A 22,227-nucleotide genomic window follows, 5' to 3' on the forward strand; every position below is an offset into this window, starting at 1 on the left:
CAGGCGAGAGAGCTGGTCGCGTGCTGTGCACACTGACTGTACTCAGGGGCAAATCCTCCAGCAGTCAAATATTAGCCAACATGTCCTGCCAGTGGCAAATGCCCTGGAGCCAAGAAACCCTGGGATACAATTCCATCCTAGCCATCCTGCAGACAGATTTAGTTTTGATAAACTCGTATTTTTCTGACAAAAAAGGTTAATTCAAACACTCCTGTCTGGCTGTGCTCGTCAGGCGTCTGCGGCGACTCATTCGTCATCAACGTGTGATGGCTGCAATGACCAGGACACGCTGGGCTCTCGCCATCCTGACCGCTTGCACGGCTGCTCGAGTGCTGTGGCACTCTCAAGGCAGCTTCAGCCACATTCAGAATATAATTCATGGCTTGTAAGAAAAGAAAGAAGACAATATATTCTGCTGGGGACAGCGGGCCCCCATGAGCCCGCTCTGGAGCTCACTAGGGAAAAATCTTGAAGGAAACAAGTTGTTGGCAGGCGGCGAAGGCTCGGGCAGCGCCAGCGCGCTGCTGCCGAGCTCTCCCGGGAGAGGTGCCAGCACTGGAGGCGGCCTTTGCCCGAGCACAAACAGCTCCTTCAGTAGCCGAGGGACGTGGACCCGGCTGCTCGGGGAGCGGCCTCGGGGAAGGGGGGCTGCCGGCAGCCCCTGTGCCCCTCTCCCAGCAGCGCGCTCCAGCCTCTCCCACTCCGCTTCCCGGCGCTGCCCGGGAGGGCGACTCAGCCAGGCAGGACCGGGAGCCTCCTCCTTGCCAGGTATTGCCTTCTCTCCCCGCTTGTTTTTTTGCCATGCTGTACTTCCAGTCAAGGTTAGAAACGTTAGATAATGGAGCCCTTTCGCTGCCCAGGGCAGGGAACGGTGCCCCCAGGGGCTGTGCGGGGACCTGGTTGCTGCCCCGGGGACCTTCCCCAGAAGCAGCCAGAGCTGTAGACCACATATAGAAGCGGCTGCTCGGTAAAGGTGCAGTCACGGCTGGTTCTGGCATTAGCGGTGAGCTATGGGGTTTGGCAAGAGTGTGAGATCATAGATCCCTGCTCTCTGGGGCATCCTAAACCTCAGCTCTTCCCTGCTTCCCTTTTCTCCCTGAACAGAGAAGCAACAGGCACAACAACCCCCAACCCCATGGGGAACAGGCAACACTGACCTCCCTGGTTTTGGAGAAAAGCAAGAGTCTTGCTTGACATGTAGGTGCTGCTGGTGGAGGTTAATACTGTTCTTAGCCTAGCTATAACCTGCATTCCTTTAGTAGGTATTGTCTGTGCGTGCATATGTGATCAGCTCTCTGAAAAAGGAGCTGAGGACTCCCTGGTGGCCTCAGGTCTCTGTATCCCTAGCTCAAAGACACCTGCCTCCTGGCAGTGGTACTGTCAGTGCACCCACTGGAGAGGCTGAGGCTGTCCTAAGGTACCTTGAGTGTCCCTTGGTCAGTGGAAAGAGAGCATCCTCCCCTTCTCCTGCAGCAGCTCCCCAGTGTGCTGCCCACAGAGCAACCCAAATGACGGAAGAAGGACCAGGTCAGAATCCGGGGTCCCTCCTCAGCAACCCCCTGGGAACAGATTGAGCTTCTTCAGCGCCTGGAACTACTTTTAGCACAGAGCTTGGCAAAAGCCCTCTCTGGGGTCAGGTGAAGGGAAACAAATCCGATGGTGCTTGTAAGCTGGGGAAGTGAATAAACACAAGGGCAGTCTGCACAAAAGGGAAGGGAGAAGGTGTTCCACAGCAGGCACAGACGGGGATGGTGGGCACAGGTGGATGAGGAGCCCATTGGCAGTTCAGAGAGGATGGAGCCTTTGCTTTCTGGCACCAGCAGGCTTCAGGCTATTGGAAACAAATGTTTCAGGACTTCAGTATGGTGAAAGTTAGTTTACAAACATGCACAGGACTTCAAATGTGACAGGCTTGTGTTTTCTTCAGCTATATCCATCTTCTGGTCAGCAGTTGAGTTGGACTTTTCCAGCTGTTCATCTGGGCGTGTAAACACGCTCAGTTTGGCCAGTCGGCCGGGTTGCGACACAAGCGAGGAGCAGGCAGCCTGCCGGGGAAGCGCGCACACAGAGCCGGGCCACAGGGCAGCAGGGAATGAATGGTGAGGGGCTGTGCCTGGAAGGCAAAGGTGCCAAAGCAGCAGTGTTCATGCAGCTCTTCCAGCTGAGGGACACCCGATTCCCAGAGCAGTTTGAGGGGTGGCCTAGAGGGACTGCAGGCCAAGAGGCTGCAGCTGCAGCTGGCGGTGGGTCTGTGTGTTCCTCTGCGTGTGAGTGCACGTGCGTGTGTGTGTGTGTGTGTGTGTGTGTGTGTGTGCTAGGGCTTGCTGTATTTACCCATACTGATCACATTATCTGCTGCTAGGATAGTGTTAAGGCTGAAGGTTTGTGGCACTCTGTGGGGGGGACAGACTTATGTGAGGCAAGAAGGAGGGAGGGAACCAACCCCTGGTGTCACGTCAGGCTGACATGGTCTCTCCTCAGCTGCTGGAGTTGGATGACTGAGCCACATCACAAAACACTCCAGGATTTTGAAAAATATCAAAATCCTGGCCTGGGAGGAGCAGGAGGGTGGCAGGGGCACAAAGCCTGTGTCAAGCAACTGGTATGCACTTTGCTGGGGAATTATAACTCCAGGTGGCTCTGTCTGGATTTTGACCTGTTCTTCTGACACCAAAAAAGGCCAAGGAGCTAAGCAGTACCTGACACATTTCTCCTCTCCACCAGTTATTGAAACTGATTTGCCTTTTAAATGCTGATTTTTGCAAAAATCCTCTAGACAAGGCAGTGGGTGACACTCAGCTGGGCTGTCGCATCAGGTAAAAATAGTTTCTCCTGCTGTACCCTGTAAGGAAGGTATGGGGCTCCCTGCTGAGGCAGCTGCACTGCCAGGGCCCAGCTGCAGGCCAGTCTTGGGCTTGTGCTGGCACCAGTGGCCCGGCAAAGCCTGAGCAGGGTTTGCTCATACAGGCTGAGTGTAGCCTCTGCTTTGCACCCAGTTAATTTTAGACACATCAGCACATTCAGGCTTGATGTGCTCCTGGGTTGCAGCAGTTGGTGCTGGAAAAGCTGTGTGTTTGATGGCTGCCTGTCAGGGCTTTCTGAGCTGTTCCTACAGGCTCCAGCATGGCCAGCAGCCCCTTCCCACCCTCACTGGCTTTTGCAGCTTTGGGATCAGTTGATATCGAACAGGCTCATCTGCAAAAATCCCATCCAAGTTGGGAAGACTTGTGATACCTGAACCTCTGCTGAGCTGCAGCTCCCCTTTCTTCCTTGGCAGCAGGGAGGTCAGTCAGGAAATTCAATCCCCATCACTGAAGGGCTTCTTCAGCGAACAAGAGCAGTGAGGGGCAGCTGAAAGCAGATCTCTGGCAGATGCATAATGTGCCTGGTGTGTATGTTCCAGCAGGACTGTGGTCATCCCTGGACTGCTGGGAGGCTCGCTGGATGTGCTGACAGTCACACACCATTTCCACAGCTGCAAGCACTGAGCAAGAAGGTTTGTTCATAAAAAATGTGTTTAGAGACCTTTCTTAGAACCACTTGTCCTCACAAAAGTAATTTCAGTATTGTTAAAACTCCATTTCTTGTTATGCTTCCCCCTCTCCACCCCCAGTTCTTTTTTTGTTGTTTTACTAACAGTTGCCAGTACAGAATCTTCTGGAGACTGGCAGGGAAGGGTACGTTGTCCGAGCTCTGACCCTCTGCAGCTGTTCCAGGTGCAGGTGGCTGAGGCAGCTCGGGGTGATGGCAGAGCTGAGCAGTGCAGCTCTCCTTCACATCAGCAATTTTTCAGATCGGGTTTGTGGGTGGCAGTGATGCAGGTCAGCAGTTCTGGTGCAGAGTTCATCTTTACCCCTGCACTGGGTCCTCTTCCCCTGCTGTGTGGGGACTCCTGTAGCCAGCTTGTGAAAGAAGATTTAATAATTAACTGGAAGAAACTCAAGCATTGCACTGAGAGGAGGAAGAAGAGGGCTTGTAACACTCCTTGGCTGTGATGCAGAAAAAATGCAATGATGAGTAACAGTGCCTGACTGTCTCTCCCTTCTTACATAGTAGAGACATCAAATTTTAAGTAGTAAAACCTCAGGGGTAACTGAGAAGCTGTGTGAAGAGTTATGAGCAAGAATCTCATAAATAAACCTGAGCTATCATAATCCCACACACAGTCTGTCTTGCCTAACTTACATCAAAGATGCCAAAAGCCACAGGAAGATGGGAAATCAGCCCATCCTTGTAACTGCAGGCACTGGTTTCCAAAAAAGGTTCCTGGAGAGCAATTAATGAGCCTGGAATTCTGCAGTCAAGGAAGAATGAGTCCTGTAGAAGAAAACAAGACCGTAAAGGAGCAAGACTAAAGGTCTGTATCTCATAGCATCCTCCTCAAGAGTGAATATTGGTAGATAAACCAGGAAAACTTAAAGCCACAGGCAAAGGAGATTCTCTTCTTAACTCCCTGCTCAGCTTTTGGTAGTAACCCCTCAGAGTGCCCAGCTCACCTGTTTCCAAGCTGTGGAAGTATTTATCACCTCTGAAGTTGTCTCTTTTGGGTCCATTTAGTCCCAGGCTTCAGGCAGTTGGGAGGGCACATGGAGTTGCATGGGTCAGTTGTGCTTCAGGCTTCTACCAGTGTGGGACCTGTCAGCTGGCAGTGGCCAGGAGCACAGGCTGGTGTCGTGCTGAGACAGGCAGCCAGGTGATTATCAACCAGGAGATTGATGCCACTCACCAGGGAAGGTGCCAAGCTCTGAATCTTGGCTAGGCAGAGGAAAACAGAGACGCTGCGCCTCCTGGGTGTATCCAGGAGGATGCTGAGGAGTGGAGCAGAGCTGCTCCCAAAGCAGCTTATAAAGCAAGGCAGTGAGGGGCAGCAAGGCTGGCTGGCTCCTGGGGACCACTGCATGCTGCTGGGAGAGTGTGGCAGCCTTGGATGCCCCTGAATCTGTCCACAGCAGTGGGTCATGCTGGCAGATATAGTAGCCAAGGAGCTCCAGCTAGGAAGGGATGGATTGGAGGCTTCAGATCACCAGGGGCACAAAAATCCTCAGGGTACAGATACTTGTCCCAGCCAAGGCATCACAGTCCAAACAGTTACTGGATTTTAGAATCAGCATCACAGAATGGTTTGGGTTGGAAAGGACCTCTGAAGGTCATCAAGTCCAAGCCCCTGAAATGAGCAGGGACCTCTTCAACTAAATCAGAGACTCATCCAGCCTGACCTTGAATGTTTCCAGGGATGGGGCATCTGCAACCTCTCTGGGCAGCCTACTGCAGAGTCTTACCACCCTCAATGTAAAATAATTCTTCCTTATCTCTAGACTGATTCTACCTCCTTTCAGTTTAAAACCAGTACCCCTTGGCCTATCACTACAGGCCCTATTAAAAACTCTGTTCCCATGTTTCTTAAAAGCCCCTTTTAGGTATTGAAAAGCTGTGGGAGTGCAAGCAGCCAGGCTCTACCCTGTGACAAAATACTGCATTTCACAGCAAAGAAGTTAATATTTTCTAGGCCAGAGCTAAGCAGGTAACCCAGTCCTCAGGGTCAGAGGGGGAGCCCTGCACAGCGGGGGAACTAAGATGCACAGTCAGAAAAATGTCTTCTGCAATGTGCTGAACCTTTTGCTCTGCCAAACCAACGTGTCTCCTGTCCTTGTTTGCTTCCAATCCCCGGGCAGTGACAGACCTCATTCCAGGGGACCCTGATGTTCAAACAACCATCTTCCTCATGGTGCCTAAAGCCAGTTTCCCCAGGGCTCCAAAGGTGCTTTTGCCCCAGACATAATGGAAAATTTGGAAAAAAGCCCTTGGGTTTTGTTGAAAAACTCCTGACCCCAGATTGCTGCAGCCCAAACCCCAGAGCTGTCTGTACAGATCACTTTGCTCTGGTGTGCAGGGTGGGGTGGGGGCTGCTGCTGAAGTTTGTCATCACACTAAAGGCTGGTGGGTTTTTTTTCAGTCCTCACCTCAATCTTGGTTCTGTGTGTGCAGCAGGAGGTCCCGGGTTGGCTGCCCCAGGGATCACGTTACACCTTGTGTGGGTAGTTCACAGCCTGACAAAGGGTGTCTGGCAGGGATAGGGATGACACAGGATATCTTATGGCCACGTGCACATGGATTTGTCTCTCCTCAGGCTCTGCAGCCCGGAGATGGCGGCACCCAAGGTGGCAGTGGTTGGCGCAGGAGTCATCGGTCTGTCCACAGCTCTGTGCATCACAGAGACCTTCCCCAGCTGCTCCGTGACCGTCCTTTCAGACCAGTTCAGCCCCAATACAACAAGTGATGTTGCAGCTGGGATGCTCATCCCTCACACCTACCCAGGTGCGTGCGACCCAGCCTGGCATCGCCCGTGGCACCGCCTGCAGCTGGTGCCTGGGTGGGCAGTGATGCACAGAGGTTCAGGGAAAAAAGTACCATGCCCTGCCTTCCCCTTCTGCCCCACCTCCTTGCACCAGCTCGTACACTTCCCTGCTTTGTGTTTTCCCTCTCTGCATGTTGGGTTTTGTTTACATGCAGGCACACCAATCCCTGTGCAGAAAGAGTGGTTCAAGGAGACCTTCACTTACCTTTTTGCCATCAGCAACTCAGCAGAGGCGTCAGAGGCTGGCATCCACCTGGTCTCTGGGTAAGAACGGGCCCCTGGGACAGTCTTTGGTACACGTGTGCTGTATGCTGGGGCAGGCAGAGGTTGATCTTGCTGGAGTTCACACATATTCCTCTCACAGTGTAGCTTTTGTGATCGCATTACCCAGCAAGTGCATTGCAGCTGCCCAGGCAGGATGTCTTTTCAAGCAAAATCCATGCATAGGGGTCCACAGAGAAATCACTCCACACTGGCCTTTACTACAACTCTTTTTATAATTGATGGTTTCCATACTGCCATCTACCAGCTGCTTGCAGCAGGGGTGGTCCTCACAGGCATGGAACTGCAGGGTCTTCCAGCTTCAGCAACTAGGTATAGGAGTCCAATGGCAGGGGGGCGGGGAAGGGGGTGTGTGCATTGTGGCTGTTCTGTGTTCAACATGATCTATACAGAAATTCACCTTTTGGGGGTGGTGGGGCTGGGCACTCTGTGAGTACCCCAAAAAATATCAGCAGGTGTGCAGGTGGCCAGATCCAGCCAGGGTGGCCGTGGCCTGTGTTGAGGGGACTTTGTACTCCTACAGCTGGAAGTTCATAGAGCACAGCTGGAAGAACTCTCTCCAGTTTAGTTACCCTGGTGTGTCACCCTCACACCCTGTTTGCCAGGGTGGGTGTTGCAGTAGCAGGTAGTGACATTCCCCTGTTGCTGTTAACCTTGCAGAGCTGCACTGATGAGCAGGAACAGGTTCCTGAGTTTCTGGGTTTGTGCTAGCATCACCATGACACGTGTCGTGGTAGAGTAATAGCAGCTATGTTTTGCAGCTTTTTATCTATGTCCCTTTAGCTGGCAGGTCTTTAAAAGCACTCCCAAGGAAGAGATACCTTTCTGGTCAGACATTGTCCTGGGATTTCGACCGATGTCCGAAGCAGAACTCCAGAAGTTTCCACAGCACTGCTTTGGTCAGGCCTTCACGACACTGAAATGTGACTGCCCACCCTATCTGCTGTGGCTGGAGAAAAGGTTGGTTTTTCTTCAGGCTGAAACCCAGGAAGAGGGATGTGGGGGGAACTTGGGGCTCCTTGAGAGCCTTAGCTTTGTGCAAAACTGGCAAAGGGCTGTTTCTCACTGGGGAAAAAGCAGCGAGTGCTGGGAGGAACCCTAGGAATAAATGACCAATCTTTCCAAAATATAGAAGGCCCCATCTACGCAATGTCCACTATCTACCATAGGTCTTAGGGGGGAGATCCACTGGGCACAGGGTCTACATAGCTACAGGGGCTACACTTGGCCAGCCAGACCTTGAAAATATGTCAGGAACCTTTCACGTCCTAAGAAAAAGTGTGGGGGCTCCTCATTTGCTAAACCTCCCAAATATATCCCTCTATTCTTGAAGGGAAGTTCAACCCCTGTGAGAATACACATGTCTAGGAAGGTCCTTTATTTGTGAAGACTTAGGACTTACAAATTAGCTGGACTGACTGATCTCAAATTTGGTCAACAACTGGGGAAGTTTCTTGATCCAGTCAGGTGAAAAATGGTCAGATAACGTTGTCTTGTGACAAACCTTTTGGAAACATTTGTCTGCATAAGACGGGTGATACACTTACTCTGAGGAGTTGTGGCTCCAGAATTATGCCTGGATTGACATGAAAATTAGAAAATTGGGCAATTTCCAAGTTTCCCCAAGACACGTGAGTTTTGGATAACCGTGGGAGGGTCAGGATGCAGATCTAAAAATGTTCTGCCCCCTGGGATGTGCATTTAATCCATTTAAGTACCCCTAAAGTGAGCAAATAGCTGTCTGCACTTGAGAGCAAGCAGTAGACTGCAAGCTGATTTGAGGTTAAGTAGAGAGACGTGTACTGACACTGGTACAAATTGCCAGCTCAGCCGGTTGCTTGGATGCCTTTCATTTCACTGCAAGATGTGAACCCACCCCTCCCACCCCTCCCACCCCCCCGTTTCTTGTTCTAGCAGCCAGCCAGGCTGGGAGCACTCCAGTGGCACCAGTGCCACGTGAGGTCTGAGCTGCCTCCCCGGTGCACACGCACTGTCACGTTTCATCGCCCATCCCAACCGGAGATGCCTCCTGAACAACTAAGTCGTTCAACCCATTTAGTATCTGCCACGTGATTCCTGCTTTCTCCTTCTTCCTGCTATTGCCTTCTTATTTCCCAGAGGATGTAGTCTAATGAGATGATCAAGCTCCTGTTCCTTCTCTCTGATGATGAGCAATGAGAGCATCTTAAGCATGTAACTAATTCTCAACCCCCTAGACACACAAACAGTATTTATAGACCAGTCCTGGCAATCCATAAGGAAAATTGTGTTTGTGCCCACCTTGCTGGTCCAAAAATGGACTTGGGAAATTTTTCCTGCTCAATTCCCTGAATTAAGGAGTTTTTAAGGGTTTTTTTTTTTTTGTAATTTGTGTATTTTTATGGCATGATGGCAGAGTCCCAATTACAATGCTTATGAGCTCTCCCAGCAATTTGCCCAGTCAGAGCCGCTGTAGAAGACCTCCCCTCTCCTTCTTCCCAGCCAGCCTCAGTGTCCTGCTGCACCCAAACCCCAGGTCCCTGGTCTAGGAGACTGTGAAGGTCCTGGGGGTCCCAGGCCACATCTGCCCAGACTTTGGGGAATGCAGTGCTTTGTGCATGGCATTAGATGAGTAAGTGGCTCCTGGTATCAGAGGGGCGAGTTGGAAAGGAATGTGATGGTATGTAATAGGCATCATAAAAGGGGTACAGAACAATAGTGATGTCACTTGCAGAAGTACATTGGTGAATAGATCTGAAGTTTTTCAGCTTGCTTGAGCTGTTAGGGCTTGGTATGGTTATAGAAATGAATCGACAAGGCCATGAGGTCCTTTCTGTCTGTCTGGGGTCTAATACCAGCCCCATCTCTAATATTGATGAACTTGCTCTATCTTTTCCACCCCAAGTAAGGTACAGATAGCTTTGATAAGACAAAATTAGACAAATCACAAACAGAAACCCCATGACATTTTCTTTGCTTTTTGTCCCATCTGTTGTTGGATTTTGATGGGTGCATTAAAGGCAATCTATCTCTCACTTAATGTGCATAATAATTGCATGAGGGGTTAGGGGTTTCTCTTCTGCCTCACTTCTGGAGTCTCTTTGCAGGTTGAAAGCAGCTGGAGTCCAGATGTCCACCAGAAAAGTTGTGGACTTATGGGACCTGCACAGCGAATATAACATCATTGTCAACTGCGCAGGCATTGGGGCCCACCAGCTGGTGGGGGATGAGAAGCTCTTCCCTGTCAGGGGACAAGTGCTCAAGGTTCACGCCCCTTGGGTGAAAAACTTCATTCGGGATGGAGATGGCTCAACCTACATCTACCCAGGCATACACAAGGTAACCCTAGGGGGGACCAGGGAAAAGGAGAATTGGAATCTCTCCCCTGATCCTGGTGCTACCAAAGACATCTTGGACAGATGCTGCTCCCTTGAGCCCTCACTGTGGAGAGCTCAGGATATCAAGGTGAAAGTGGGCCTGAGGCCATCCCGGCAGCGTGTGAGAGTGCAGAAAGAGCTCTTGAGCCAAGGAGGAGTTAAGCTCCCAGTGGTCCACAACTATGGTCATGGGGCAGGTGGCTTTTCAGTACACAGGGGCACAGCCAAAGAGGCTGCTCGCCTGGTTGGAGAGTGCCTTGCCACCCTGCAAGGCTCCTCATCGAGGGCCAAGCTTTGAATCCCAGAGGCTTCTTTTCCATTCACAACATGTGAATTCTTGAAGGATTTGGGAGTGGTTTTTTGTAAGGACAAAGTTTTTAAGGGGGTTTTGTAAGGACAAAAAAAACCCCCAAATCCTTCAAGAATTCACATGATTAAAATTAACTGAGAAATAAAGTTCTAATAACAGAGAAAAGATCACTTCTGTAGCGCTTCCTTTCATAACCAAGGCATTTCCTTTCATTTGGGATGGCCTGGCAGGGCCAAGAAAGGCCACATTCAGACATGGCTGCCAACTCCTGCTGTTCTCATGGACAGTTCTCCTTCACAAGGGACAGCTACCAAAAGAAATGTCATCAAATTAAATAACAGGTCAATTAGTGCCTGGGATCAGGCTGCCTTCAGCACTCTTCCCCTCAGCTCTGGAGGCTAATTTTGCACTCCCCCCACCATTGTTGTCCTTTCCAGCGGTACAAGAGGGCAGAGTTGCTGCTTTTGGCAGCAGTGTTGGCATGGGGCTTGTCAAACTGCAGCTTTGTCCTCAGCTAACATGGAACAAAAAGTACAAGGGAAAAAAGAACACAAGTGTGGCATATTTTTTCTTTATCTTTATCTTAATCTTAAAAAGTAGCAAACAGTTTATCCTGGAACAAGAAACACTACCGAAACACCACTGATGTTTATGGGGTGTTCATAGCCCCATGAGAAACCAGAGGTCTGGTTGTGCACTTCTGCTCAGCAAGGTGGCAGGATTTGGTCTAATTTACTTCTAAAAGTTGTCAGATTGATAAAAATGCCAAAATAGATTCAACAGTGAGACACATCAGTATGGTGCCCTACCTTCTAGCAGTGAAGAGGGCCACTTCTACGCATTCCTGGCCTAGGGACTTCCTGAGCTGAGGGGTAGCTTAGTGTTTCACGGCTCTCAGATGATTTATCTTCCACACCTTCGTTGAGCTGCTTCTGAAATGACACTTCTGTAGTCCCTGACATCTTGTGAAAACAGGTTCCATAAGGGGAAACACTTCTTTGCCCAGGAGCAGAGCTCCTTGCCTTCATGTTTGTCTTGAACCTGGAAACATCATTTGATGCCCCTTTCTTGCATCTTATGAGAAGCTGTGACTAGTTACTTTCCGTGACCCTTCATGAATTTATTAAGCTGTACCATACTCCCTCTCAGCCCCTTCTTTTCCATCTTGAGGATCCTTGATTTATGTAGCTGCAACCCACATAAAGTCTTCCCATATCTTTGGTCTTCCTTTATACCTGCTCTCAGTCTAACATACCCTTTTTGAGATGGAGGGACCAGAGCACACAGTACTCATGGTAGGGGGGTGAATCCTGTAATTAATTGATGGCATCTCTATTCTCTTCCTAGTAACTTCTAACATTCAGTTGCTTTATAGTCACTAAAGAGCCTTTAACTGGCATCTGAACTACCTAATTCCACAGTATGGTCCTGAACAGTATGAGGTAGCTCAGAGGCTGAGACTGTGCAGCAAGGGAGGGGTCTTTCTCCCAGCTCAGCCACGTGTCTCTCTCTGCTGTTGCCAGCACTGAATTTCACCTGCCATTTCACTGCCCTGGCTCATGAGACCTTTCTGCAGCTCCTTACAGGCAGTTTGCATTTTACCACCTTGAATAAGCTGGTACCACCAACAGTCCAAGCCTCTTCACCGTTTACAGCCTGACTGATGGGTGTGTGGATGAGCACTGGCCCTACCACAGATCCCTCTGAGAGGTCATTGGGGACTTCTCTCTGCTGTGAAAAACAGATGATTTATCCTTACCTCATCTCTCCTCTCTATACTTTACACAGTTGCTGGCTCATGAGAGGATCTTCCCTTTTATCCAATGCCAGATTAGCTTCTTTATGAGTTGTTGGTGAGAGATGTTATTAAAGGCCTTCTAGAAGCTGAGCAGATCGTACTGAGCACATTGCTCTAGGCTGTAGCCTCACTGTTTCCTCTGAAGCTGTAAGAGGATGTTGAAGCACAGCTCCATAGCTCCTCTCTGCAAAGCTCTGCTGAGTCTTCCCTCTTAGCCTGTATTCTGCCCTTGCAACTGTTTTATCATCACGGCTTTTACCGTTTGCCCGCTCCAGGTGTCAGATTTAGTGGTTTCCGTTTCTCTACATCTCTCAGAGCACTTAAAAGGCGCTACATGCCATCCTCTTCCTTTTTTCTTTGGCTGTTTTAAGTAAAGGGTTATGCACCAGCCTTAACAGTGCAACGATTTCCCATTAGCGCTCCTTGAAATCCCATGAGCACGGAACATCTGCTCCTCATGACTTTGTTACTACCCGTTGCAGCTATTTGTTGTAAACCCTCATCTAATGGCCCTTCAATCTGAGGCAGCTTCTCTGTATTATCCCCTTAACAAATGGCTCTGCCGTGGGAATTTCACTGAGCTTTCCCTGTGCTGAGCACAGACACGAGTAATCTGTGTAGCAGTTGTGTTAGGGCTGGTTTTATGTCACTCTCTTTGCCACCCTCATCTCCGGCTGACTGCACACCCCAGTCACCCACAGACCCTCCAGCAGGCTCCTCGCTGGTGTAGATGAAGCAAGTTATTTCCTCAATGTCTTTTTTAGCCTGCCTTTCTGTTCCTGCTTTTAATTTGTCAGAGTTCACATCCTGTTTTACTTCCTCATTTGGACAGGATCTATTTCAGTTCTTTCCCATGTAATTTTTATCATGCTCTTACAATGAGCCAGTAATGTTCCTTCTTCTGGAAAGCCTGATATTTTAACACCTTTATATACAAATCAAGCGTTTTAGTCCCATATCTTATCTTTAGACTTATAGCAAATAGAAACAAGCATGCATTCAGCCTGGCTGCTCCAGCTCCTGTACCCTGCTGAAAGGGGCTTTATTTGTCCAGATCACCCCTTGCCATTTCCTGCTTATTTGTGGTTACAAAGATGTCACAATGGCACCTTTAAGGACATGCCATGAGGAACCCCTGCTCCTCTGCCTGCTTGCTTCCCTTCAGTCTCTAGCTTGAAATTCCCTTTTTAAGATCTTAGTCGTTCTCACAGAGGCTTTCTTCCCCACTAAGGTCATGCCAGATAAAGGCTGAGCATCCAACTCAGGAGCCTCAGTTTCTTGTGCCAGCAACTTTCAATTTACCGAGAATACAACCCCATGTTTTGGGCATAGTTGCTCTTCCCTCCCTCTTTTTTTCTCCCTAGGGATAGAAAATTCAGCTATTCTGAAATGCATCCACAGACACATAGTGATGCTGCCCTGTGCCAGCTATACACCTACCCACTAAGGAGACTCACAGTGTTCTGATGCTTGCAAGCAGGCTTGCTGGCACTGAGCGCTTGGCTTTGAGGCAGCTGAGATCTGTTGAGATGAGTCCTTTCTTGCTCCAGCTGCCCAGCCTCAGGTGTCAGTCTCTGGCAATATCTCATCAGCCATCCCTGAATTTCTGCTTCTCACCCAAGAGCCACTGAATGAGAGATGTGGCCTGTGTTAACTCTCCAGCTCCAGCTGAAACTGAGCCGGCAGCTGAGGAATCTGAAAAACTCCATTTGGATCCTAAATCTGTCCACGCTCTTGCATCGGCTCCATAGTCTTCCCCTGGCAACAACAGGGCAAGCGTCAGGGAAACACTCACATGAGTTAACAGTGTGAGGTCATTAAACCTCCACAGCTTTCCATGCTGAGGAATCATAGAATCATAGAATGGTCTGGGTTGGAAGGGACCCCCAAGGATCACAGAGCTCCAACCCCCCTGCCACAGGCAGGGACACCAACCTCCAGGCCTGGAGCTACACAAGGCTGCCCAGGGCCCCATCCAACCTGGCCTTGAACACCTCCAGGGATGGGGCATCCACTACTTCTCTGGGCAGCCTGTTCCAGCACCTCACCACTCTCTCTGTAAAAAACTTCCCCCTAATATCTAATCTAAACCTTCCCTCCTTTACCTTTAGTCCATTCCCCCTTGTCCTGCCATTATCTGCTCTATTAAAAAGTTGAATCCCCTCCTGCTTATAAGCTCCCTTCAGGTACTGGGAGGCTGCAATGAGGTCCCCCCGCAGCCTTCTCTTCTCCAGGCTGAACAAGCCCAGCTCCCTCAGCCTCTCTTTGTAGGGCAGGTGCTCCAGGAAAGGCACCCTTGAAGACAGACTTGGCTGTCAGCTGTGCAAAGCAGTTTATCCTTGTCCTGCTCCTTCAGCCTGCGTGTGTCCAGCCAGAGGTTCACCAGGCCGCGCTTCAGTGTTTCCTCCTTAGCTGCCCTTTCTGCTCGACGTGGAATGGGCACTCCTGGCAGATGGCAGATCTGTCACGCTCACAGGGAACTTCAAAGGCGTAATTATGGCATAGAAAGGGAACGATTATCTTCCGAGACATTTCTATCAATCCTTGTGACTGCAGACAGCAGATGGGCTATATGATGGGGTTTAGAGCTTGAGCACGAAATAATAATTGTCTGCAACAGGAAGCTTGGTTGATTTCTTTGCAGAAACAAAGCTGTAAAGACTTATTGTCTTGATATGGGCTTTTGCCTATATTTAAAATAAATTTGCCAAATCTCTAAAAAAAAATACAGGAAAATGGGCATTCACCATTCATTACAATTCTTTTCCAGTCAAACACTACTCGACATAAACTTCACTGTGATACATTCAAATTCATTTGCAATAATTAGAGAGAAAATCATAGCCTGGACCGAGGTTTGTATTGTTTTTGCATCTTAAGCCAATGGATATGTTGTACGAGGGTGTATTTTATCCTGCTTTATTCCCTATTTTCCACCAGAGGGAGATGTTGGATCAAGCAGGTACTGAAAGACACACGCTCCATCTCAAAGAGCCAAGGCAGTGATGCTGAACCTGGTGAAAATGTGGGTGCCCGTCGGGCTCTCACACACCTGTAAGGCTTGGAGGAGTCGAGTGCTGGACTAGGCCTTAAAACCGAATCGTGAATCAGCTCGGGACATAAAATGTCACAGAGAATGCTTAAAAAAAAGGTAATACATCGAGGAAATAGAAATGTTAATGTAGCAGCACACCAGAAGCTGCTGTTAATAAAATAAGGGATTATAATCCTAGACAAAACTGTTGCTATAGCAGCACCTCCCAGAGCTTTTTCTCCCACCTAAAGGCTGGAGGAGAAACCCCTGTTTTGGGTAACCAAGTGTCCTTGGTTTCTCATGTTGTTGGGACTTGGGATCCCCCAGCCCCTTGAGCTGTGCCTGGGCTAAACATTCTGCAGGAGATCTCTGCAGCGCTGCAGCAGCCCTGGCCCAGGAGCCTGCTGCCTGTCCTGGCTCCCAGTGAGCCCACACACTGCTCTGGGTGCCCAGGTATAAGAAACTATCACCGTTTTAAGGCTGATCCAGAAAGGTCTGTTTTCTTTCTAGGAATTCTACCACCCCACCCCACACCCCCCACCTCTCCCCACACACACCCCCCCATGTCTGGTTTTCTCAGTGAGGAAGTCAAAGTTATGGATTTCGGGGAAGGAAATGTGGACACGTGTCAAAATTACGCCTTTGAGGAAAGGTAGTGGCTGGGAAGAAAAGAAAGAGGAAAGAAACTTTTCTGAAAGTTAACAACTTCATAAAAAGGGTATTTCTAAATGTAAAAGATGATTCAAGGGAATCTTTTTCTTTTTCCTCCCTTGAGACTGTCTCACACCACGACAGCAGCCAGCACTAGGAAAGCGCTGTCCTGCCTTGCTTTCCCCCCTTCCTGTTCATGTTCTCTGCCTACCATGGGGATGATGCATCTCTCACATTGTAAGAAGCGTGCGCCATGTGCATCACGTGCTGTGCTCCTGTCACTTTTTATTTGACTTCTGCAAAGTTTCAGTCAACCAGCTGACATCCCAGCCTTTACATACACTTATGAGCCAAACAGGGAATGGGAGCCTTGTTTATTTTCTCTATTACCGCTGAATTAAGCAGCTGAGTCAGCTGCAGGTGTTTCTAAAGCACCTGCATATGCACCTTCAGTTGATGTTTTGGCTAAAGTGAAGGTCTAGAAAACAACCCTTCCCTCAGGGAACACACTAAAACCACCCAGGGAGCCTTGTGGTTGCTTTTCTCCTTATAAAAGGAGTGCAGGGTTGGGCTTCACAGAGATGAAGCCTCTCCTCCCCATACACCTTGCAGTCTGCTGATCTGAGTGGTCACCTGGTCAGTGGGGCAGCTGGTCTCCTTTGAGCATGCAAGGAACTGGATTTGAGCTTCTCATGCTCCATATTGCTGAGACAGTGGCTACAAGAAGAGCAATCCCACTTCCAGGCATGCTTTGAATAAAACAAGTCCTTTTGATTTTTGAAAGAAAGGGTGTGAGGCACATAAAGTCCAGCAAAAGACTGAGAAACAACCTCCTTCACCACAGTGGTTAATGATAACATAATATTTCACTGGAAACGAGCTTTAGAAAAAGCTAGGTGACACCCTAGTTCTGTTACCTCATTCTATAGCACTTCAGTAGGATGGCAGCTTGAGGACAGTCAAAGTGTACGTTAAAAGACTTCGAGAAGCGCTGGCTACCCTGCCTCTGAAAATCCCTCCCTAAGCCTTGGGGGGAAAGGTCCACATCTTTTCTGTGTGGTGAGCGTATCTGCACAGTGTCAGCACTCCAGGAATAATCATGAAGCGAATTGCCACAGAGATTTGCAGCAGGATAATTGCCTCAAACAGAAGGATAAATAGCTTTTTCTGGCATTTAATGGGCCTCTTAAGTGAACGGCAATAAACTCTATGCGAACAGATGTTTTCCCTCTTTTTTTCGTCCTCTTGCATCTCATCCATAATTACGCACTAAAATGTTCTTGTCTGGGTTGCTGAGAGCAATCTCGCCGCTGTTTGTCTTCATGGTGTAAGGCTGAGCACTTCAGCACAAAGATTGAGCAAAAAAACCCCCTCGATTCCTAAAGGCATCCGTTGCTGTACGTCAGCGATCGTCTTCTTTCCTTTGCATTAAGCCTGAGGGAGGAATAACAAGTTAGTGGGAAAATTTGCCTCTTCCAGCCACTGCTCTGCAGATCCCAGCACTGGGGTCTCTCCCAGCCTGTGACGGTGCCCTGAGCTCCAGCCAGGAGGGCTCGTTTGGCTCCAGGCATTGACCCAGCTATGGCTCAGAGTAGCTGCTTTTCCTTTGCCCTGTGAGACAGTCCTGCCTTCTCTCTGTCACCTCCGCAACGCTGATGGGACCACAGGGATTGAGCAGGGCAGGCTTTCCTCTGTAACACCAGCTTTGCCTCCAGCCTTGCCACCAGGACAGTTGCAGGCACCACGCAGGCTCTGCAAGGAGTCTTTGCACTCCCAGAAGCCTGTACTTCACCTCCTGACAGAGTACAGAGAAGTGAGCTTGTTCCTGAAGAAATTCAATGACTTCTGGCAGAGGGATCTCCTCCTAACAAAGAGCCCACAAGCAAGACAGGAGGTGGGGCACAACCACAAGCTGAGTGTTCATTGCCTGGAGTGATCTCTGCAGGGGTGCCTGCATCTTCACAAACCCACTTTGTCCTTCCCAGCACATCTTCGAAGAGGCTGGTTGGCCTCTGCTTTCTGTGTCCACGGCTGATGGAGGCAGACACGCTGTGAGAAGACACGTGCCAAAAGGACAACCCCAGTGGCAACACCTAACCTATATACAAACTCTCAGCCTAAGGAGGTTATCCCACTTTGGATCGATGCCGATAATCCCTGCACCACTGATGCTGCTCTACATGGCACTGAGGGCAAACTGCTTTGAAAGGAGCCTGCGGGAAGAGCACAGAGTTTTATCCTCACCGTCTGGTCCTGGCCAGGCTGCTCGGCTGCAGGGGACCTGTGACATCTTTTCTGCTGAGGGCAAGGCTATTTTTCTCCTCCTCATTAGGATCTCGTTTAAGAAATTTAAGATGCAACCAGATTGCATCTGGAGGAGAGGAGCGGCTGAGGGAGCTGGGGATGTTTAGCCTGGAGAAGAGGAGGCTGAGGGGAGACGTTATCACCACCTACAACTACCTGAAGGGAGGTTGTTTAAAGGTGGGCAATGGTCTCTTCAGCCAGGTGACAGGAGATAGGACAAGGGGAAATGGCATGAAGCTGTGCCAGGGCAGGGACAGATTGGATATTAGAAAAAAATTTGTTACTGAAAGAGTTGTCAGGGCCTGGAACAGGCTGCCCAAGGAGGGGGTTGAGTCACCATCCCTGGATGCATTCAAAAAAAGGGTAGATGAGGTACTTAGGGATATGGTTTAGCTTAGGATGGGAATGGTTGGACTCGATGATCTTCAAAGGTCTCTTCCAACCTTGTGATTCTTGTGATCTTGTGACTGGCTGACCACATGGTAATAATTCAGAAAAGTGACCTTATTGTTGAATATAATGACAGTGATACCGGATTTAGTGGCCTGCAAAGATGGGATGCTTTTCAGGTACATGGGTGAAGCCTTTATTAAATGTAGATGCATATTATTAAATTGGCCTGTATACTGGTGCAGGACATTTTTGCACGCCTCCTGTGCTATGAAAGCTGCTTTTCACCCATCAGGTCCATCAAGGATGCTGCCAGCCGCTCCCAGCTTTTATTTTATCTTATTGCCTGTAATGAGGCATAAACTGTACAGACATGTGCCAGTGGATCAAGCAACACTGCGAGACAGGCTGCAGAAAAAGGATGGGTTTTCATTTGTTGGTGAAAATGCTACTGTGATTACATTGCTGCTGTTCCTCTCCTGAGCAGTCCTGGTGCTCTGGCTTACATCTCTTTTCCCCTTGGAGAGCCCTTTTCCCTGAGCACTTGCTGATGAAAGTCCCTCTCAGTGATCACATTTTGACATCTGCTCAATTATTCCAGGGCTGTTGCCATCCCCTGTATAAATACTTTGGCATTTGTACTGTACTATGTAAACCTATTAAAAACATGTAATAAAAGGGCTTATATAACTCCTTAAAGCTATAATTGCTATTCCAGCTGTGGTGTTTCGTAGATTTCTCAGCATTATAGATTAATCCCTTTGCCAAATTACATTTTTTTAATGAAAGATATTAATCCTCGAGTTTAGAAGTGTAAAAATGCCAGCAAAATTGATTGCATCCCAAAAAAAAAAAGGGAGAAAGCTGAGTCCAGCATAACACCAAGGTAATCTTTAAAACATACAGAAAATAGGAGATTGCAGTAGAAACCCAGGGTAATTTTTAAGCAAAGCTGGACATCTCTCTGGGGTCACAGTGTAAATAGAGGGGAAATACAGACAACAAACGAATATTGCAAAAGGTTTTGTGCAATTGCACAAAAACTCGGTATGAGCTATTGCTGCTTAATTCCTGTAAACTGGAATGTCTTTGTGTAAAAATAGAGATACATGTTTTCAGTATTTATACCAGTATCTGCTCAATAAAATTGCCAGCCCTCACTCTGAAAAGCAGGCAGAGCTCTGCTTGTTCAGAATAGTGAGACAGTTTAGTAAAAAGCAGACCGTAAAATCACTGCTGTTCCTCTCCAGGAGTGAAATGCAGCTGCTGGAGGCAATTGTCACATTTGTAGATACCAGAAAGATTAGGGTTAAATAAACAAAGGCAAGGCCCAGGGATAGCAGAGAGCTGCAGAGCATCTTTTCCCAAAGGACCATCTCGTTCTCCTCCTCATTCCTGCAGCGAATGTATGTGCATGGATGGGTACAGGTATGTATGTGTGCCGAGCGTGACTCAGAGGTAAATCTTGATCTATAATCCTCTCTCCAGGCCATTAATTATCAACTATCTCTTTCATCAGGTTCAGAGCACGAGTCTAGGCTGTGGTGTTTGAATCTCTCTGTAGCTAGAGGGAAAAGAGAGCTTCTGCCTGTGCCTTGCGCTGAGCTGCCGAACAGCAAGATCAATCTTGTGTTAAGCTGCCTAAATAGCTCAGGAGCTTGAGGAGAGCTAATGGGAGACGGCATGAACGGGGTTTTTTATTATTTTTTTTAGCTGTTATCTTCAAACCTACCAGTGGCGAGCTGAGGAGTGGTTTTAATGATCCACGCAGCTGAGCTTTAGCCCTGACGGCTGTTCAGCACGCGTTTCTCAGCAGCACTAAGTGGGGAATAGACTGCGGTGGCCAATTTATTTCTCCGTTGCAAACATCTAAAAGATAACAGGAAAAGATTCTTTCTCTGAGTTGTCGGTGGGATTTCAGGCACGGGAATGAGTAAGGGCTGTACCTGCCTTGCAGAGCTGCTGGCTGCCTGCAGGCTCCAGGGAGGTCTGTCACTTGGTGCACAGAGAATCACAGAATCACAGAATTGTAGGGGTTGGAAGGGACCTCCAGAGATCATCGGGTCCAACCCCCCTGCCAAAGCAGCTCCCCAGCTCATATTGCACGGATAGGCATCCAGATGGGTCTGGAATATCTCTAGAGAAGGAGACTCCACCACCTCCCTGGGCAGCCTGCCCCAGGGCTCTGTCACCCTCACTGGGAAAAAGTTCTCCCGCATGTTGGTGTGGAACTTCCTGTGCTCCAACTTGCAGCCATTGCCCCTTGTCCTGTCTCCACAGACCACTGAAAAGGGGCTGGCTAATTCCCCCTGCCTTCCATGCTCAAGATACTTATAGACATTAATTAGATCCCCCCTTAGTCTTCTCAAGACTGAAGAGCCCCAACTTATTCAGCCTGTCCTCACAGGGGAGATGCTCCAGGCCCTTAATCATCTTCGCAGCCCTTCTTTGGACTCTCTCAAGGAGATCCCTGTCCTTTTTATACCAGGGAGCCCAGAACTGGACACAAGAGAAATACTTCTAGGATTTCCAGCTGCAATTTTAAGCCACAGAAGTGAGGCTGGGCTTGCACCGAAGCCATCATGGAGAAGTCACTCAGGGAGCTATAAACATTTCATCACGCGTTCCTCAGGATTATGGCAGAGCCTCGATCCGTAGCTCTGCAAGGCAATAAAACCAGGCTTGGAGCAAAGCTCTGGCTCCTACAGACTCAGGATCAGATAGATGCACACACATCTTCTACAGGCAAGGGCACACCGTGCTGCTCTTCACGCAGCCACTTTTAAAACGACCTTGGGAAAGTCTCTACAGAAAACCTCTCTGTTTTCACACGCATGGACCAACATCGCTCTGGTTTGCAAGGCACTAGCCAGGAGTGTAGGAGGGAGGAGAGGGGAAAAAAGTCTTCTTTCACTCTGCCCTGTAGAATTTGGCAAGTGGCTCCTTACCAAACCCAGCAGGGCTGTTAAGCAGAGTTGGAAAAGAGCATTTTTATTCATTTACTCATTTTAAAGGAGGAATATTTGACTTCCATTACCAGCCCTTGGAGAATCCAGGGAATTCCCAGTGGTGTTTTTCCTGCCTGGGGTTTAATTTTGCACTGAGATCTGGGCAGTTTTGACCAGCCAGATGATAAACAGAAGCCTTGACAGAGGGTGGAGGCAGCAGATGGATGGTGATAGGCAAGGTCTTTGAACTGAAAGTGGCTTTAAGAGAGCTGAGCATTAAATAGCTGTTGCGAAGAAGTGATTTTGCTCCAGACAACATCCTGGGCAAGATGTAATTTATAAGCATCAGACAGTACCAAAGCAACGAACTCCCACTGACAGAAAACACCAAGCACTGTGCTCTCACTACGGACAAATTTCTAAATGGGGGGGGGAAACTCTACATTTTTAAAGACCTTTCTTGGAGGAGTGAAGGGAGCTGTAGAAATCCGTGGCACCTACATAAAAAGTAGATACAGTAGGAGCTGTGAAACTTTGCAGAAGCTCCATGTCCTAGGAATCGCCTCAGAAAGGTCCATCCTCCAGCTGAACTGGAGCTGCACGCATTGCACTGAGGTTTTGATGTGCTTTTCCTCTAAACAGGCATCGCTCACATACAGATGTCTGTGCAGCAGATTCCTGGGGGGAAGAAATTAGTTCATAATTCCCTTGTTAAAAAAGGAGAGGACATGGAAGAGGTGAATGTTTAAGATGCTATCTTCATTCTCATTGATTCTGGCTGATCCACAGAGGGTTTCTC

The 22,227-nt window shown here is 48.8% G+C and overlaps 1 protein-coding gene across 3 annotated transcripts; it reads left to right on the plus strand.

Annotated features, from left to right (window-relative positions):
• Window positions 1-612: 612 nt before the first annotated feature.
• DDO (D-aspartate oxidase) lies at window positions 613-15,255 on the plus strand. Of its 3 annotated transcripts, XM_084261269.1 has the most exons (7): window positions 613-768; window positions 3,404-3,496; window positions 6,128-6,315; window positions 6,511-6,619; window positions 7,421-7,597; window positions 9,724-9,955; window positions 15,042-15,255. In XM_084261269.1, the coding sequence occupies exons 3-7, from the start codon at window positions 6,144-6,146 to the stop codon at window positions 15,105-15,107; spliced, it is 756 nt and encodes a 251-aa protein (XP_084117395.1). In that variant the 5' UTR covers window positions 613-768; window positions 3,404-3,496; window positions 6,128-6,143; the 3' UTR covers window positions 15,108-15,255. The 3 variants fall into 3 exon arrangements, with proteins under 3 accessions (XP_084117395.1, XP_084117394.1, XP_084117393.1); XM_084261268.1 differs by lacking the exon at window positions 15,042-15,255 and having other exon boundaries at window positions 9,724-10,453; XM_084261267.1 differs by lacking the exon at window positions 15,042-15,255 and having other exon boundaries at window positions 3,407-3,496; window positions 9,724-10,453.
• The last annotated feature ends 6,972 nt before the right edge of the window (window positions 15,256-22,227 follow it).

This window comes from Gallinula chloropus, assembly GCF_964237585.1.
Source record: "Gallinula chloropus genome assembly, chromosome: 3".
Taxonomy (NCBI): Eukaryota; Metazoa; Chordata; class Aves; order Gruiformes; family Rallidae; genus Gallinula; species Gallinula chloropus.